Consider the following 20,660-nt stretch of genomic DNA (forward strand, 5'->3'; position numbering starts at 1 on the left):
TTTGGAACAACAGTGAACAATCAGTAGCTGAAGAAATTGACTCATCTTTATGTCACTGCATCACCCCCCCCACCTGCATGTCACACTTTGTTGTGCTGTCTCTATAAATCATGATATCTCATGTAATGTTTGAATTTAAAAAAGGCTGATGTTGGAATTTTATTGCTCAGTGTTTTAATTAGCTCCTCTCCATTAGTTCCTCAGCATGGCTGCAGGTAATTAACAGGGAGCTACCGATCAGGGCAGTTACTTTCATAAAGTAGAAATTGAGGTCAGGTGAAGGAGAATTAAAAGCGAGTGAGCGTACGTGTGTGTAGGAGAGATAAATTATGTCTCCTACTCCTATGTTTACTGCTCCTCCTCTTTGTTCTCCTGCAACACTGCTATATAAGCTGTGCATACACACACACGCATGCATATATATATATATATATATATATATATATATATATATATATATATATATATATATATATATATATATATAGACTGATGTTGGAGACCTACATATATATATATATATATATATATATATATATATATATATATATATATATATATATATATATATATATATATATATATTTCAGGCTTCCAACGTCAGCCTATTTTGTTATGTTGCGTAAGTATTCAGACCCTTTATTCAGTGCTTAGTTGAAGCACCTTTGGCAGCAATTACAGCCTTGAGTCTTTTTGGGTATGATGCAACAAGCTTTGCACATCTGGATTAGGGGATTTTCTGACATTCTTCATGGCAAATCCTCTCAAGCTCAGTCAGGTTGGATAGAGACTGTCGGTGGACAGCCATTTTCAGGTCTCTCCAGAGATGTTTGACAGGGTTCAAGTCAGTGCTCTGGCTGGGCCACTCTAGGAAATTCACAGAGTTGTCCCTAAGCCACTCCTATGTCGTCTTGGCTGTGTGCTTAGGGTCCTTGTCATGTTGGAAGGTGAACCTTCATCCCAGTCTGAGGTTTTCAATGATATCTCTGTACTTTGCTCCATTCAGCTTTCCCTCAACCCTGACCAGTCAACCAGTCCCTGATGGTATTGATGAGAGGTGCATGGTTTCTTCCAGACAAAACGTTTAGAATTGAGGCCAACTAGTTCAAGCTTGGTTTCATCAAGAATCAAGACCAAAGAATCTTCCTCCTCACAGTCTGAGAGTCCTTCAGGTGCTTTTTTTTGGAAACTCCAAGCAGCACTGTTGCACTGAGGAGAGGCTTCCATGTAGCCACTCTGCCATAAAGCCCAGATCAGTGGAGGGCTGCAGTAATAGTTGTCCTTCTTGAACTTTTTCCTATCTCCACACAGGATCTCCACACAGAAAAAAATGAATTTAAACAATTGCGGTATCAGGCTGCGACATAACAAAACTGAAAAAAGTGAAGGGGGTCTGAATACTTTCTGAATACGCTGTATGTGTCATCTGTTATAAACACTTTTTTGTTCACTACATAATTCCCTTTTATAGTTTGGATGTCTTCAGTATCACAGTATCATGGCTAGCAGGTATACCTCTTCCTATTAAGTAGGTACTTGATACCCCAGCCCACCCAGAGTTGGGTGTAGTCCATATACCCATGTATATACACCAATACACCTGGGCTGGAAGCAGAAAATCCTAGATGCAGATATCTGAAACACCCAAAAAATAAACCCAGGACTAACTGTATTTTACATGTGAACACTAGTATAGATTAAGTACACTGCTGTATCTGTTTTACCATTCTTTTTTCATCATTGCCCTTCTGAAGGCCCCCTACAATTTTGCTGATCACCATGAGAAGAGGAAGGCTTCTCTTATTAATGTGCTAACCTTTTCCTTGACTCACCTGCTGTGCTCCTTTCCCTAATGCTGACTGCTCCTCTCCCCTCATTGTGCCCAGTACTTTATCGCTCTAATGCTAGTTGGCTAATGAGGGTTTTACCTGTGGGGTCTCAGGTGCTAATCCCTGCTCAGAGCTGAAGGACGAGCTGAGGACTCATTATATCCCAAGGCAAGGCAGGCTTAACAGCAGTCTGATAAAGGCTTCCTGCTGTTCGTTTCTCACTTATAGCCTCCTTGCAATCTGACATGACTGGCCTCTTGACCTCCCACACCTACAAAACCAGCCTTTAAATGCAGTCACTCGTGATTCCTCCATTACCTTTCCAACCTCCACAGAAGGATGGGGCTTTAATACAGATGCAGGGCGTGAACTGTTTGTTTAAGTTTAAAACCAGTGTTGCAGCTCTCATCTTCTCTCATTGTTTTCTCAGTCTGTGTACCCTCTTGGCCTTTCCTGAATGATGAATGAGGCAGCAGATATAAAAAGCTGACTGTTGTGGGGAGAGAGACTGTGCCTCTGTTAAACAGGCTGAACTCATTCCTTTAAAAGCTGAATGTTTGTTCTCAATGACGTCTGTGTACTTCAGCAGTAATGCATAGTCTGAGTATCCATGAGAGACAATGGTAGTTCTGCTGCAGGGCAAAACAGTACTGATGCTGGTCATATTCAAGAGTATAATACACAAAGTTTTGAATGGCATGAAATGTCTATAATTACAGGACAGACTGCCATGAATTTGTTGAATATTTATGATCTCCAGAGGATGACTTCAATATTTTAAACAAATTGAATTTTATATTTTCTTATGTTTGTGCTGACAGTGAGAGATCATTTACTTATAGATGGAGTAAGCAATTAAAACAGTTTGGCAGACACGTTAATGACTGCACTGATTAAGATCAAACTGGACTTCTACTGTTTCCACGATTTCCATCATAACCCACCTTCATTGACATCCTCCTGTGACCCTTGTCTCGACCTTGGTCATCTTTAAGTCACTGACAACAGGAATGGAGGGGGACTAGATAACAGGACAATGGTTCACCTGCACACTAGTGCACCTCCACAGTATTTTCTTTGATGTTCTTGGCTGTCTTTAAGTCAAACTCCTCTGTCTTATAGATTCCACGCGTTTGTCATAACTTGTGATAGTAGTAGAGTGTCGTACTGCAGATTGTGGTGACATTATTAAACTACATTGTTGGCTAAGAGATGAAGGTTTAATGGTGCATTCACACATGCAGATACAAATTAGCTGGATGTATCAGGCCTTTGCTCTGTCATGTTTCTGGTTTGTGTTGCCTCCATTTTCAGTACATCTGTGCCTCAGTTTTCACTGGAATTAATAGGATAGCCTATTTGCACAGGGGTGAGCAACTTTGACTTCTTATTGAATCTCAGCTCAGTAGGTGGTGCCGGGCTAAAGAACCAGGTCTCAATGATTGATAGCTGTTACTGTCCCAGTTTTCTTCTTCTGTGGAAGTGCACGCTATATATTTCTCATATTTTATAGATGCTTATTGGATCTGATTTAATGATGGCATTTTTTTTTTGTATAGCATTTATATAAAACCTTTGTTAGAGGATCGTTGCTCACCTTTGTAGGTCACATGAGTCAGTAAAGGTTGTAAGCTATGATTGGTCAAGGCCCTGGGTGTAGTCTATTATGTCTCTTGGCAAAATCATGGCAATACCTTAGGACTTTATTTTAATACCTTAATACCTCGATTTTAATTTGACACAAGGATCATCTGAAAAGGGAAAACTTTGTGTAGCCTGGTCTCAGTTTTAGATGTAGAGGTTAAAAAACTTGCACGCTGAAAGGAAAACCTCCTGCTTTGTAGTGTTTGTTTGATTGACATGCATCTGAGACTGTCACTGCCATCATGGTTGTTGGATATTGCTTGTACAACAGATCACACTGGCTCTGCTGCTTTTCTCAGCTAAGGATTTTCTAGCTCCACTGTAAAAGAAGGCAGAAAGCAGTCCAAACTCTGCTTGTTTTAGTTTTTCACACATTACAGACAAACACTGTTTGGATGTCATTATCAGTCTGATGGTATGTTGGTTCGCTACTTTTCCCCAGACTGCAATATGTCAGGTTTTGGATAAAATGTAATGAAAAAAATTACATTGGTGGTTCCCAGAGGATGAATCTTATTGACTGTAGTGATTCCCTGACTTTTCCTCTAGCACCACCCTGAGGCTCATACTTGTCTTTCATGATCATCTTGGAGTGATGATCCTTTTACTGTTCTGCTACTGGTTTATGACCAAACACCTGCAAACATGACAGTCCCAGTGGCCACAGCTGTACAGTACTTTGTGTGTAGTGCTCATCAGTGTTACTTACAAAATGCAATACACTAGTTATTGTCATTTAAAAGTAATTAGTTCTATTAAAATATTACTGTGTCTGAATTGTAATGTAATGTAATGTAACACTACTTTTGCATTATTTTTGTGTTGCTTTCACCAAAAAAAAAAAAAAAAAAAAAAAACTGCTGAAATTCTGTTGGAGGTCTCTTCCATTAAAGGGAGTTTTTCCTCTCCACTGTTGTGTTGTGTACTTAAGTACTTGCTCATAAGAGATCTGTTGGGTGCTATCTAAACTGCCTTGGGATTTTTTTTTTTTTTGTGATCTTAATAACATACCCCTAAATTAAATTCAAATAAAATTGAATTTAATTGAATTAATGGTGTTACTTTTGTAATGCATTACACCCAACACTTGCTCACTTGCAAATGGTAAAACATGCTGGTATATGGTAAAGAGTTTATGTACTTTACCACCATGTTTCATTGTTTTGTGATCATGATATGTAAGTATTGGTGCCTTTCTTTCACCCAAAGAGAGCTGGTCCCCGTGACCCTAAATAGGAATAAACAGGTATAGATAATGGATGGATGAATACTTAAGTACAGCCTCACTGAGCCACTAATATGGGCTGTAGACTCTTATATACAGTCTTGCTATCATCATTAGTCACTCATGATGTAGGCAGGCTTCCATCAATATCCCTGGCTGTGGTCAGTTGAATCCTCTGACTTCAAACGTCTTCATTCCACCTTATTCTTTCATCTGCTGCTTTCACGCTTTCACTCCACTCTTTCACTTAGCCACTTACTTTTTATTTTCTGTCTCTACTGGAGATTGCTTTTTTACTGACTTAAAAATAGTGTAGTGTGGTTACAATTTTCAGAAGGTTAAGGTTTGACCTGGTCAGCAGAGTATAGTGAGGAAAGAAAAGTCATTTGCTGAAGGGCAGCTGTCTTACAACTTATTATTGTTATTAATGTACATGACTGTGGTGTACTTTGGAAGCCGACATGTTCACACTCCTGTGTTAGCATTCACTAACACTTTGTTGGATATTAATTCTAGTCTAACATTAGTCACCCGCTACAATAATGCAGTATAACTATATAAAGCAGCAGAAGGTAGAAGCTCTAATGAATGACTAATTTTCTTCCCCTGCAGAACAACCAAAAGCAGTTTTGACTGATCTATTAAAATCTAATTAAAATCAATTAAGACAGCTCTTGACTATTTTGTTGCAATACTACTGAAAAGTGTGTTCCTGCAGATTTCCCAGCATGCAGGCCCCTTAATATTCATATTCAAACAGGGAAGGATGTGTTCAGAGAAGCAAAGAAAGCAAAGAAATGCATAGACCTTCAAAATGTACATGGCAAGACAGCAGGTGCAATGAAATTCATAATCTAGCACTGATGGAAGTTTGAACCTTTGTGCTAGTCTGGGCTTTTAGTCTAAAAACATCTTTTCTCCAGGGCCCCTGATGGCCAAACACCTTGATAACATCCTTTATACTACCATCTATTCACTCACATTAAAATATTATATTCAACTACACAGTTCATATTTAGTATATCAACCCCTGTGTCCAAGTATTCAGCCCTACCTGACCAAGTAGTGTGGCACATGGGCATTTCAATTGGCCTAGCCAGTGATCCATCCTGGGTTTCGCCTTGTGAAAGACGCACAGCTGTGAAGCAGAAGAGCAGAAAAGACACTTACCGTAGATGTAGTGGGTTGCTATGCACTGCACAGGCTCATTTGCACTTTATTAAAGACTGATTTCTAAGACAGTTCTAATGGTGAGTGCATTCCTAATGCATGGGGACACACACACTCTTATGGAAATTGGTGTTTATGTGAAGCAATACTGCAAATTGGGTAAGTTTAGGTCCAGCTTTAGAGGCCATGAAAACTTTGGAGTAGGCAGCAATAAAAGACAGAGTGCTTGCCTAGTGAATTACAAAGGGACTCCACTCTCTTGGATTAGGGCGAATGCTAATCACTGCCTTAATTAATCTTCTTCCTAATTCTCAATTAAGCCTGAGACATTTGCCTGGCTTGTTGAAATGCACTAGCCCAGATACCCAGCAGCCTTCAGGCTGTTTAGCCTCAAGAGCTTCAGACCTCACTGCAGCTGCAAGTCAAGACTGAGCTCTTTACGTTCAGTTTGAATGGATCCTGTTCTACCTCAGAACTCACTATACCAAATAAAGTGAGGTTCCTTGATTAAATCAAAAGTAATGGGACGTTTGGTCAGTATTTAACATTGTGTTATGAGCACCAAAAACATTCTTCTACTATAGATCTACCACATGTCCATTGTCTAGTGTCTTGAGTGTTCCATCTAATGTCATTGTTTTAGAAGAGATTTTTATGTAATGCATTTCTTAGATCACATGCCACGTACCAAGAGCCAGAAGTGGGGCTATATACCTCCAGAGTAGTGGTTTGCACAAAATCATGAGAAATTAAGCCCCCAGACACTATAGTCAGAATGAGATTTAAGGATTCTGAGAGTAAAAGCTTTTTGTCTAAAGCTACATTGGCCTCTGCACTGAAGCAAAAACAGTCACTGAAGGACTGGAGACTTAGCTAAAGTCACCATTAATCATATAAGCCTGTGCTTATGAATTATGCTCCTATGTGTACTACTGCAATGTACTGTATAGAAAGGTAAGAGTTATAAATATGATAAAGTAAACAGTTTTAGATCATACTATATCAAACCAAGTTATATGTTTTCCATTTGCTCTTGAATAATCCCCTGCCTGGATCTAGCATGTTGTAAAGTTTATAGGCCATCAGAAAGGAATAAAAATCTTAAATGAACAGTCAGCTGTGTTTGGATGTATATCTAATTCAATGTAACACAAGTGTTTTAAAATATTTCCACAACAGTTCATGCTGGACTGCAAAATGGTGATGAGACTAAATTTTGTTTTCTATTATTATCTGCTACTGTGCATCCATTTGGATTTTTAGAACAGACATTACCAGTTAGGAACAGAGCTCTAGATCATCATGACTTGATGAGACTGAGGCTGCTGGTGTCTGCTGGCAGCAGCTTGCAGCAGCAATAGGATGGAGCCTGCAAATAGGCTAATAAAAGAAAGGCTGCCTGTTTGATGCCTCTAATGGTGTTTATAGTTAATAAATGATAAATGTTAAGGAGCACTGAAATCGTTATTTGGAATGATATTGAAAATGTTAGCATTCTGTATGTTATGATATTTATTGGAACTTAACTGACAGTAGTTGGTTTTATTCTGTTTTTTATGTATTGCAGATCTATTCTGTGATTGAATATGTCAACTGATAACTATTACAGAATTGTAACACAATGGGATTAAATACAAATTAATACATGAAGATACATTTCTTTCTATTTCTTCTATTTCATCTTCACAATACAAACTTGATTGCACACACTACTTCAACCTGAAACCTTCCTGCTGTGAGTCATTGCTAATCATTGTAGCACCTTGCCACCCTCAGATGCAGTATATTATTCAAATATATTAACATTAAAGCAGATTGTCTTCTTTGAAGACAGTTCAGCTGGGGCAGACAGTCCCTGTGTGTGGATTTTGGATATAAATCACACAGGCCATGTTTGTAAATTTGTCATACTCAAAATGTGTCCATTGTATATCATTCTGCAGCAGTGTAGATCTGCTTTGTTTCTGCTCTGTGCTGTGAAGAAGCTGACTGGACAACGATTTGGTGCTGCTCTCCAATGTGTTATACAACATGTCTAGCAGTTCTGTGACATTTGTAATCAGTTCCACACTCTTAATTGGAAAGTGGACTTGTAAGCAGGAGTTTAAGCTATTAAAAGCATTGTTGTAGCCTGGTGAATAGCTATTAATTGTAGTACAGCCAAGGGGCCAGAAGGAGGCAGAGATGAATGAACAGTGAAAAAGACAGAACACAGTGCAGGGCAACTCTGAATTAATTAAAGTTAACCTTGAACATTCAATTGTCCCAAAGGACAAAAACAATGACGCACTGGTTGTTCATGTGTGTTTGTGTGTGGGGGTCAGGGGGAGGAGACTTCTTAATAATATATCCTGCTGTTTTACCTCAGTGTGGTTGCATGTTATCCAGAACATTGACTGAAAGAGAGCAGTTTGTGTAGTTAATAATTTAAGTACTTCATCATTTCCTCCCAGCGTCATACTGTATATCTTCACAATATGCATGTGGATTTCAGTTGTTCAGCAGACAGACCAAAACCAGGATGCAAAATTGCACACATCAGTGTATAAACCCATAGACACAGATTTTACTTTTAGTGCAAAATAAGATCAAGCACAAGTCGTGGATTGTTAGTTTTATTTAAAATGACAGCTCCTGGTCACTCCTGACCAACATAACCAGCTCATCCTTCGAACAACAAATGGAAGCAGTGTATTTCTAAACCCATATTAATCAAATATAAATGGATTTCACTGAGCTTATGATTTGACAAGCAGTGAAGTGGATTATGCTACAGATGTGGTTTGAAGTGGGGTTCAGTACATGGATGAACAATTCGTTAGAGGTTAGGTTCAGAATCTTTCAAGGCTCTCCTATTACAGTTCTCACGTCAATATGTACATTGGCTAGCTGTCAATACCTATTTATTCACTATAATCAGAATCAGCAACTATACTATATGTTACAAATGCATACTATGATATCTGTATGTTGACATACAGCTAAACAATAAGAACTACCAATGAAAACAAACTTATAGCTGGGGCGATGTGTCTACCATTAATTTGAATCAATCATTTTAGCTATCATAAAATGTTGACAGTTTCTTTATGCCAAAAATAGTAGATTCCTAGTTTCACAGTTCCTTGAAATTGTAAGACCAAAAAACTCAAAAGAGATTTAGTTTACTATTAAAGAAGTTAGTAACAGTAATGCTGATCTGTAATGGTTATTTAAGAGGCTGTCACAGCAACACTCTAAATATGTTATGAGGTTCTCCACTAAAGCAAGGGAGGAAATGGAGTGTCTAAGAGCTTCACACTAACATGCTAAAGATACCTTAGTGTTTTTTTTGTGTGTGTGTGTGTGTGTGTGTGTATGCGTGTGTGTTAGGATTACCCAGCAGCACTCATGTGAAAACCCAGGAGGATTTCACATGGGTGGAAGTGCTTTTTGAAGAGGGTAATCAGCCACTTAGACAATACGCCAACTAAATATTACCTTCCAAGTTGGCTAATAAACAGCACTCAACAGTCTCTCACACACATATGTATCAGAGACATACAAATGATGATGTAGACAAAGAAAAAATACTTCCTGCCACACACAACCCAACAGAGAGCAGACAGACACCCACACATTGAGGTCAGAGGACACAAGAGTTTTGACTAGACTTTCCACTATCAAGGCATCAAGGGATTAGATCATATGTTTAGCAGGTTGTCTTTGGCCTTGATTTCATGCCCCGTTTCAGAAAATTTTACAGGCCTGTCTGAAAACCTGTGGTTGGGCCAGGTTTTTGCTCATCCAGTGTAGGTTTAGATTAAGGAAATAAAATGCTTTATTAGAACATGTGGCGGGCTGTTGGGAGCGCTGATGAGGTAGTGCTGTTCGGGAGATGCGATGTGTGGCGTTGAGTGATAGCAGACAGAGTGGGTATGTATGTGTGTTATAATAATCAACTGTAACTTTAGAGTCTCGGAAGAGATGAGAGGACCCTAAAATGAGACCTCCTGCTGTGCAGAATAATTGTTGGCATGTGGAGTCAAAATGTTTTAGCATGAAATCATCTGTCTTGCTGAGGCGCTTAGTCAATATAGGTTTCATGTTCTCATGTTCTGCTGTGTGGTACTGTAGTGATCTCAACTCAGGATTCAAGTTTTTTCTTGGTGATTTCAGAAAAATCTCACTGCCTTCTTTAGCACCTTACTGACAACACATTTTATGTGTTCAGGGATAATACAGAGCAATTATGACTTAGGCTACTGTAGCTGTAATTGTTGCCATTGGCAAGGCAAATCATTTTGTAAATTTAATTTATACTTCAAATTAAAAGGTTGCACTCTAGCTACATTTGTTATGTACATGTCTCCCTTGTTTAATCATGAAGCTAAATTTATATGCAAGTAGTTATGCATTCCAGAAGCAAGAGCGCTGCTGTAGGTACTGATTTATAGTGTCAGATTTATTGCATTGAAATCACCACTGCAACATTAAATGGGTGTGTCAGATGTGATCAGGCTGTATCCTGTTAGTGTAATATTCCTCACAGGATCTGTGTTCACTGACTCACACACTTTTCTGTTTTAAGTTGCCCTGTTTACATTGTTTCATTCACGAAGAAGCGGCAGGAGTTGCTGTGAGCAGAGATGTTTCACTAGATGTATAGTAACTGATAAAAGTAATTTATTTTCTCTTTACTTTTAACAATGTCTACCATTAATCTGCAGGTCAAAAAACAAACAACTCAAGCTGACAGTTCTTGCAGTGTCACTGCTGCTGATTCTAGAGTCTGTTGGGGCCCCTAACTGACATTCGTCACCATAATATTAGAGATAATGTGACACCAACCAAAAAATTTGCAATTTTATTTTATTAAACTTCGAAAGTTCACGTTAATATTATTTTCAAAATATAAACATGACTGGCTGTTGGAGGTAGATGTTGACTGCATGCTGGAGGTGTATGGTGATGGCCCGCTTGAGGTGGATGTTGACTAAGCTGAAATGACCAAAAAAGAAACATGGCATTTCATGTCACAGGGAATCTTTAGAGTGCAATGTATATACAATACAATCAATGAAAGGTGGAATACTTACAGTTACCATTACCATCATTTGGAGGGGGCACTTTGTCCTTGCTGCTGGTGCCAGAATCGTTTTGATCCTGAGGAAAGATAATAAAGTGTTATAACTTAATGTACTTATAACATTAACATAGTAATAACGCTGATTTAAAATGCTTTCACATTAAAGATTTAGCATTTCTCAAACTTTTAAATATTCTTCTCGGGCATCGCTTCTTATTCATTGTTGCTGCATAAGCTGCAAACTTATGCCATTTTTCTATTACACAGTTTTAGCACTGCTCGGCTCTAGACGACTCGGTTTTATTAATTTTCTATTACAGTTGAATACCACCTCAACGTGGGCGGGGTCGTCCTAACAAGGCGCCGTGAAACTGCTGTGACGCCCTCTATAGGTAGGACCACGGTGTTGTTTGGCACGTTAGCTATTTACTTTGCTAATGCTGGTTTTAAAAAATGGCGGGTTTGTATTGGCTCAGCTCGCTTGGATCCTAAAAATTTACCTGTTCTCAGGTTCTATCCCTTAATGGAAACTCGAAACACCGAGTCGAGTCAAGTCGAGTCGAGTCGAGTCTAGCTGAGTAGTGCTTGTGGAAAAGCCCCACTAGCTAAGTTAATCAACGTTAAACAAAAGAAACAATGTGATGCTAATGGAAGTTACGTTATTCAAGTGTTTCTCCACCACAGGTAAAGCTTGCAGCATTTAGTTATTTAGTATTATATTTAATCATAATTATTTGCTCTGCTTACCGCTAACGTTATCCTGTTTACTTCTCCTGTTTGTGCTTCTTCCGCTCCCAGAGGGATAACGCGTTTTTATTTTGTTCAAGTGGTTTTCATTGTTGGACTGTCTTCAGACCTGTTTATTTACACTGAATCATACACGCTATTTCCTATGGGAATGAGGCAGGGGTATGGACCTAGAGCAGTGGCTGTTGAACTTTGGCACTGAAAAATAACACTTGGCTCTGAAAACATAATCGGAACTGAAAAATAATAGGTTGGCATTGAAACAACTATTAATACTGAAAATAGTTACAATCTGTTTTTTATGCTTCTTTTTCTCTGTCAGAGTTATTTTTTCAGTGACAATATTCTGATTTTCAGTTGATATCAGTGTTTTTAATGCCAAAGATTTTTTCTTCTAGTTTTCCTATTTCTGTCACTCCCCACTCTGGGGGGCAGGACAGGGATGTGGTTACTATATGTTCTGCATATAATTTGCAAATTAAGGAACAAACAGCATGGTTCATGACTGACATTTCACTCTATTATGCTGTAAACACTGTCAAACACAGTTTCTACTTGTAAGAATGTCATGGTAGATATCTTTAATTAATATTCTGAGTAGTGAAAATACACATTTGACTAGGAGAAATTATGGAAATCTAAAATGCAACTACAGACAGTAGTCTTGTTCCTTCACATGATAAACAGCTCGAATGACTGTAGACCAGCATGAATTCAGATGCAGCTCCCAAACAGCAAATCTTTCCCCACAGGACATGGGCTGGTGTAATGTTAGCTTTGAACCAACTTAATGTTATACTGGTTTGGCAGAGCAGCAAGTCCACAGCAGCAGCCGCATGAGCAGGATCAACCAGGACAAACCCTGAGCACTGACTCTGGTGTTGAGGCTGCTGCGTATTTTGTGTTAGCACATTTATGAGACCTTGTGCAGCAGCAGTCACACTGGCCTTTGAACTGAAGCAAAAAAAGTCACTAAAGGTCACAAGACTTAGCTAATGTTACCATTAACCACAGGTTAGCTAACTAGCTACCTAGCATTAAGATGGATGCCAAACCAGTAAAACATCATTAAACTGGTTAGTTAAAAAAAACAACAATTCAAACCAGTTCGTTTCTGAGTGGTAAAAAAACAGCAGGAGAGAGACATGACTTACTTCATCATGGTGTAGAGCCAGGCGTCTCTCCCTGTGCTGATGCTTAATATGCACTAGTGCCACTCTTCTTAGCACCTCAGAGCCCCCCCCCTCTATGCCAAAACAGTGTCAGAAAAATGAAACTGAAAACAACAAAACTTTGGCATTGAAAGATAGACATTGACTGAAAATCTGAAGATTGTCCTTTTAAAAAAATAACTTTGGCATTGAAAAAAAATGTATATCAGCAAAAACTGAGAAGATTGTAAAGTATTTTAAGTATTAATACATGTTACAATGGCAAGGTTTTTTTCTTTTCAGCACAAATATTTTATTTTTCAGTTCCAATTATGTTTTCAGTGCCAATGTTTATATTGCAGTGGCAAAGTTCAACTGTCACTGTTCTAGCACCATACAGGACCCTCTTGGGTAGGTCAGGGACTGACTGTCATTGCACACCGACACTGCTGTTGTTTAATGTTAGTCAGCCCTTGGAGGCCTTGCCAGCAAGCGATGCCACTGGCCAATATTGCCTGAGCTGGTTATAACGTTTTGTAGGCATTTTAGCAAAACCTGAGTAGAAAGCAAGCAAAGACAACCAATCAACACTGTAAAATAAATAAATAAATAAAACCCAGAGTCTCATTTTGGTTGAGACTATGACTTGGGTTGAACCAAGCATTGAATGGCACTGAAAAAAATGGAAGAAGGCTTTTCAGGAAGACTATCTGATCCAAAGGTCTCATTGGAACCTTCTACCAAAGAAATAGTGCCTGTGAACCGGTGACAGTGTGGGCTCCTCAGAGTAATGAGGAACTACCTTCTTAGGTCAAAGCAGGCAATCCTTTTGGCTAAACGTGAAATATTGTGCTATTAGTTAAAGCTGTAGATATGATTTGCTGCTGCATTGAGGTCGCAGTGTGTTTTTACTGTTATATCCAAAGGCTATTTCTCTGTCTTCCTCCACGATCTCACTCCTTGTTGTTGTTGTGTTGATGACTTCTGACATTAGAAAGAAATGACAGTGAAATCTTTATTTATTTAATATGGCTGAATGTAGAAGTAATTGACTGAGTATATTACTTCAGATAGTATTATTTTGTCCTTCCTTATGGACTCCAAGCCTTAATGAGAAATTTAACAGAAAGAAAACAAAAACATAAAACATTTACTCTGTCTCTTCCTCCCACCAGGCGTGATCTACACCACTGATATGTTGGACCGTGAGACCAAGGACTCGTATTGGCTAACGGTGTATGCCAGTGACCATGGTGTGGTTCCCCAGTTCGCCACTATTGAAGTGTTTGTCCAGGTTGAAGATGTTAACGACAATGCCCCACTGACTTCAGAGCCACTGTACCGGCCCTCAGTGCCTGAGAACTCTCCACGGGATGTTTCTGTGATCCAGATTCAGGCCCAGGACCCTGATGCCACACCCTCTGTTGCTGTGGACAGACTCAGTTACCGCATCATCAGTGGAAATCCGCAGAACTTCTTCACCATCAACACCCGCACTGGTAAGTGAAAAACATGGTGTATCTCAGGTTGAGCAGAACCTACAATGCTTTAGTTACTGGGCTGGAAGGTAGAACTTCTGTAAAGGCTTACTGTTTTCATTGACCTGCAAACATGTATGAAATCACACGTTGCTGCTCCTGGACTGGTCAAACTGAATTATCCTCCACCTGACAAGCTTATTTATTCGGAGCTTAGATAGCTGTTTGATGTGTTGCAATTTCTTAATTATCTATTCGGAGCTTAGATAGCTGTTTGATGTGTTGCAATTTCTTAATTATCTATTCGGAGCTTAGATAGCTGTTTGATGTGTTGCAATTACTTAATTTTAAAAATTTTCACTAGATGTTCACTAAATGAATATTACAGCACTATTACTACCTGACAATACTGAACTTTCTAACTGACACATTGTACAATACAAACGTTTGTCAGAGTAAATGACATATCAACATACCAAAACACATTTATAGAAGGGATGTTTCTGATGATGTCAGCTACAACTTGTAACGTACCACAAAGTGATTCAGCTTAGTCCTTAAATCTTGAGCTTATTTAGCAAAGGGGATGGGGAGCATAGCTCCTGAATAGTGTCAAAGAGCTGGTAGCCAACTCTGTTACTGGGTTTACTTATCAGCTAGGAACATAACAAAGGACTTGATCTGATATAAAATAGCGAAGTCAGCAAGGTGAAATATAATTACATAAGGACAGAAAGCTGTAGAAACACTAGAAATGCATATTAAAATTATAGCTAAGTCTGTAAATGCAGTGTGAAAATTATATATGTCTTTAATATAGGCTTTTTTTAATGTTAATGCTGAAGCAGGAGAGAAGAAAAGAAGAGAGCATTAAAGTAGTTAATGATGAGCTCTATCGTATTGAAATGTGGCATTTATAATCAGTGGAGGTAACTAACTGTGTGTGGATTATTTTTTTTTAATAAAAGAGGATTTAGTTTTAATTTGCTGTGATAATCACACTTCATATTATTGGGAGCTGCAGTGCTGTAAAAGCAATTGTCATGCAGCTTCAGTCGTCGTTATGAATTTTAGTATTTCATTTATTTATTCTGGTCAATTATACTTCAGTTTGTTACAAGTTGTGATGACTTCATGTTTCCAGTGATCTGATTGGTCAATGACCAGGCTGTCGGCAGAATGAGATTTTCTGAAGTTAACCAGATCTGGAGCAGATAAGCTGTGCAGCATAGGTTACCTTTGTGTCTGCTCTCGTTACCATGGTGATCTCTCTGGTTACCATGGTGATCTACTCTGCTTAAAAGGGAGCCAAAAAAAAAAAAACAGAGTTCAATCCAAAAATATCTGGGTAACTTGCTACAGGCCCCAAAAGTCAAAGGATTGAAATGTGCCAAAATCACAGTGTATGATTTTATTTGCCAGCTGTTAACAAATACTAAACAAGTTGCTTTGGACTGGTTTCGTTTAAGTTAGGCGTTCCTAAAAAACTGATAACTGAACATGCATGTAATTGGAGGCACTTGATGCAGTGCGAGCATTGAGGAAAATGTTAGAATAATATCCTCTATATCGTTATAATGTGTGTGTGTGTGTGTGTGTGTGTGTTGGGGGGGGGGGGGGGGGGCAGAAGGTGTGAGGAAAAAAAGAGGAGAAAGTAAAGTAGATGCTGGGAGAAACAACGGCAGCTGCAGCATCGTCTGGGAACATAAGCACACACTGCCTCACAGCAGATAAGGCTCATGGATGAGAAGAGGAGATATAATTGGATGCTGCTATATTTATCTTTTCTTTAGTTAAGATCCCTTGGCTTTGAATTTGAGAAAATTCCACTCTTTCGTCTCAAATAACTCCTCCTTTCTCTCTTTCTGCCTTTGTTAAAGAAATTCTTCCACTTTGCTTTTCTGTATTGTCATCTTTTATCTCCTCATGTTTTCTCCTCCTGTCACCCTCTGACTTTCTTCTTTCTTCTCTTCATAGCTGTGTTTTAGCCACGTGTTTCTCTCAGTCTCGATGGCGGATGTTGAATATTTGATGTCACTATGAAACATTGATGAGGGACTTCAGATCATCCATAAGTAGCACTGTTGTTGTCTGATTTATGTTTTCATTATAGGTATTTCCTCTGTCCATTTGCCTCATTGTGTCGTTTGCTGTTTATTCCCTTATTATTTTACCTAAACTCATTTCTCGTCCTGTGGTATCACAGTTCTTCAGAGCAGTTTGCACAGCACAGTCCATCTGGATGTTAATGTCTGGCTGTGATTGTGAACTTACTCGTAGCTTATTTTTAAAGGGGTTTCTATCTCCAGGATAAATTCTTGCTGAGTTGGTTTAGTTGCATTTTATCTTAAGCAGTGCAGCTGTTAGCACACACTCTATAAGGCCATGGGTATTAGTCACACTTAAAAATACGCAAAATTTATGCTTTACATTCCAGTTGTATTCCACTGTTCCACTGATCTACAGGTGGCGCTAATGTGCCAAGATATGCAGGAATGCTTCACCAAAGAGGAAAAAAGAAGACTGCTAGCAGCTAAAAATGGATATAAACAATCCAGGGTTCAAATTAGTAAAAAAAAATAAAACAGCTTCGCAAGTGTTAGGAAAATGCAAATCTCATTTCTGAAACCTCAAGGACACTCACAATTCATTTAGTGAGTCACACTCAATATTGCTTTTGTTTGTTTACAAGCAAACTCCACAAGGCACCTTTAACTTGATGTAAACTGTTTGTACTTTGCTTTCTGCTCGGGAGTCAAGCTTGCTCCTGTCTTCTGGATTAACCTGTTTTACTTAATTTAGCAGCTGACAAGCAAGACCTAGGAACTTGGCTTGGGTTTTCAGTAGCCTAGAACAGATTTACTGACAAACTAATTTAACTGGTAACCTTACTCTGCTCCCATCACTGGACCACACATTGTGAGTTTAAGCAATTTTTGGCAGCATGGTGTGATGTGACATTATGTGGACTGACCCAGTGCTGTGATGGAAGCATGCTATTGTACTGGTCCACAGATATCGTTACTCTGGACACTAAGTTTACTTCTGTACATTGAAATCAACCAGGAATGTGTGCTTGTACATATTTGCTTGGTAAATCTCCAGAGATAAATGAGTGTTTCAGGATGAATAATCTATGTTGAAGCAAGGGACAGTAGGATGGTAGTATTTCCTGATTTCCCAAAAGATGGTCTTGTGCTTTATAAACCAAAGGGTAGGGGGACCTGCATCAACACCTTAATGTTCCTGGAATTGCTGTGACAAATATGAATCCCAAAGATCCCAGACATCATTAGCTTGTATAACGCACAGTGGAGAATGTGATTTGAGTCAGTTGTATTATTACATTGTGTCATTGACCCTGATAATCCTGTGCTGTCAGCCCGCCTCCTCTCTCAGTGCACATTTACATTGTAAGTAAGCTGTAGGTTTTGTGGAAGCCTTAAACCCTTCATTCATCACACAGGCTTCAGTAAACCTATCTATATGATAATAAACACACACACACACATACACACTGACCACACTATGTTCCACTGTCTGAGATTTGTGTTTCCATTGAATTTAAGGATTCCCATTTCTTTTCCAACCTTTGCCATTCCTCTGTCCCTCACATTCTTTTTTTTTTGCCCCTTCCTGTGTTTTATATGTGCCTTATTTCTTCTGTCTTCCTTCTTCTTTTTGGTCTTCTACAAAAGTCAGTTCATACTCTGAAAATATCAGCAAGTGGCCAGATCTTCATCAAATGTGGTGTGTTCACTTTCCCTGAGCCTCTGACCCCTGTGTCATCACTGAATATAATAATAATAATAATATAATAATTCAGGGAGTCACCTGGGAAAATCCACTATGGACATACAGTTGTATAAGAAACATTTGAGCATCCTTCCGCTTGTAAAGAACTTATCTAATTATTAATTATTTTGTTAATCTTTAATTGACTTGCTAGTCAGAATTCCCATCAGTTCTGTATTGTGATGTGTTTTGAAACAGAATGTTTTGCAGTTTCTCACATGAGAAACTGGTGAAATTAAGGGACCAGTGTTAATATTAAACCAATGAGCTGTTTGGTATAAAGACAGAGAGGACTGAGTGTGTAAGAAGCACCACATGATAACAGAGTGGTATATGTATGTATCATATTAGTGTAGATGGAAAACATACAGCTTTCAGATGGCAGTTAATCAACTGAAACTGAAGGCTCTGCATGCATGGAAATTCCATTGCTGACAGGTGTTGGGAACAATTATGTATTAATTTACTCCAATTCCCTTGATTTGTCCTGTACATTTAGATGTGGTTGAATATTAAATGAAACAAACAAGCAAATCTTTTTTATTCAGGTTCTTCAAACAATGCACATGCACCCTTAGGGGTTGTATCCAAACTGGATGATTCCATAAGAATTTACATTTTTATGCTCACGATCATTGTGAGAAGAATTTGTGTAGCGAGGAAGTGAGGGCATGGAGGCCAGAGTGGTGGGCATGTAGAATGCAACCATTTCTCCCTCACTGCAGGTCCTTTGATCTGTTTGTCATTGTGTTTGACATTCTGTTATTCCAAATCTTAAAACAGCAGCAGTGGAGCTTTGGGTTGCCAGTGAACACACAGTCAAACTCTGAACCCTAATAATTTGCATTGCTGTATTTGATTCAAGTATAAACATTTCAGGTCGTTCTGTTCAGCCTGAATTCTGACTCCTACAAAGCGGTTACAGTCCAATTAAGGCATTTCATTGAGTTGATCCTCTTCTGGCAGGTTAGAGTACCCATGTAGAGAGTTAATTATATTGGACTGTTAGAAGATAATGCACATAGCAACAGTGGTATTGAAGAACACACTCATCATGCTGCTCTGACTGACTGTCACAATGATTAAAACGAACTTGGTGCCATTAATCTTTGAGTCTTCTCCATTTTGCCATATTTTTAAGTGTTTTAACCAGACCTACCCCATTTTCTTCCCTCAGCTCATTTCCAGTCATACAACATTGATTAAGCTCTTGACTGCCAGAGTGTTTCAGCTAACATAACATAATCATGTTGCTAATGGTCACCTGCTTCATTCACAAAGCTGGTACACACTGACTGTGTGTGTGTGTGTGTGTGTGTGTGAGGGTGTGTGTGTGTGTGTGTGTGTGAGGGTGTGTGTGTGTGTGTGTGTGTGTGGATTACTGTGAGGAAAGGTTTTTGTAGAGAGGACTGGCTCTCTATATGTTAAGTAGGGTTATAGACATCCTTCTTTGTAGGCATACACTTCTCAGATCCCCACAGAGTCAGAAGAAGAGGGACGTTTTATTCTTTCATCCATTATCTATACCTGCCTTTTCCTATTTAGAGTCACAGGGATCTGCTGGAGCCCATCCCAGGCAGGGGTACACTCTGGAAAGGTCACCAGTTCTTCACAGGGCCACATAGAAACAAACAACCACACGCACTCACTCCTATGGGCAATTTAGTCACCAATCAACCTGACATACATGTTTTTGGACTGTGGAAGGAAACCACAGCACCCAAAAAAATCCCACGCAAGCACAGAGAGAACATGCAAAAGGCCCCTGCTGGGTTTCAAAACAGAACCTTCTTGCTGTGAGGCAACAGTGCTAACCACTCAGTCACCATTCTGCCTAGGGAAGATTTACATTTATTTTGTTAATTCTGATAATCACTTCTCACTGCTCCTGATACACAAGTGAATTTCAGTATGGTTTGGTGAATTGACCCATTTAAGTTGTTCCAAAGACAGAGCCCTAGAGTGAAGAAATGGTCTTATATTTGTAGAGTGCTTTGCTATACCCAAGTGCCATCAAAGCACTTTTATACTATTTGCCTATTCATCAACAATATCACCCATACACCGATGGAACAGCCATTGGTGTATGGGTGACAACTTGGGGTTCAGTGTCTTGCACAAGGCCACTTTGGCATGTGGACTAGGGAAGCTAGGGATCAAACCACCAATCTTTTGGCTCATGGTTGACCTGCTCTACCTCCTGAGCCACAGCCACCCCTTCTCTGGACGTATGTGGTTGAAACAAAGTTGTCAATAATCAAACTACCAAAATGAAATTAGGGCCCCAGGGGCATTGAGGTAGTTGCCCTCTACCTCAGACATATTTGATTATAAGACAGCTATGTGTTTGGCAGATCTATGTTTCATAGAGCAGCACAGAGATAGAAACACTAGCCTGACAGAGATGGAAGGTGGTGTGGTGGAACAGTGTGTAGATTTAGGCTATGACAATAAACTATTCGCCACTGGCAAATGCTCAAAATGATTCAGGCAAAAGGTAAAATATAAAAAAATCTAGCTGAAATGCTAGATATATAAACTAAAGGCAGTATG

General features: G+C 39.0%; 1 protein-coding gene across 3 annotated transcripts in view; it reads left to right on the forward strand.

The window, feature by feature from the left end:
* Positions 1-20,660, forward strand: part of fat3a (FAT atypical cadherin 3a) — a 165,108-nt gene that overhangs the window by 68,349 nt on the left and 76,099 nt on the right. For all 3 annotated transcript variants that reach the window (XM_026296673.1, XM_026296681.1, XM_026296690.1), the window contains exon 3: positions 14,010-14,333. In XM_026296673.1, the coding sequence (XP_026152458.1) occupies positions 14,010-14,333 (324 nt within the window). The remainder of the gene's footprint in view (positions 1-14,009; positions 14,334-20,660) is intronic.

This window comes from Mastacembelus armatus, chromosome 13 (assembly GCF_900324485.2).
Source record: "Mastacembelus armatus chromosome 13, fMasArm1.2, whole genome shotgun sequence".
NCBI classification, from domain to species: Eukaryota; Metazoa; Chordata; class Actinopteri; order Synbranchiformes; family Mastacembelidae; genus Mastacembelus; species Mastacembelus armatus.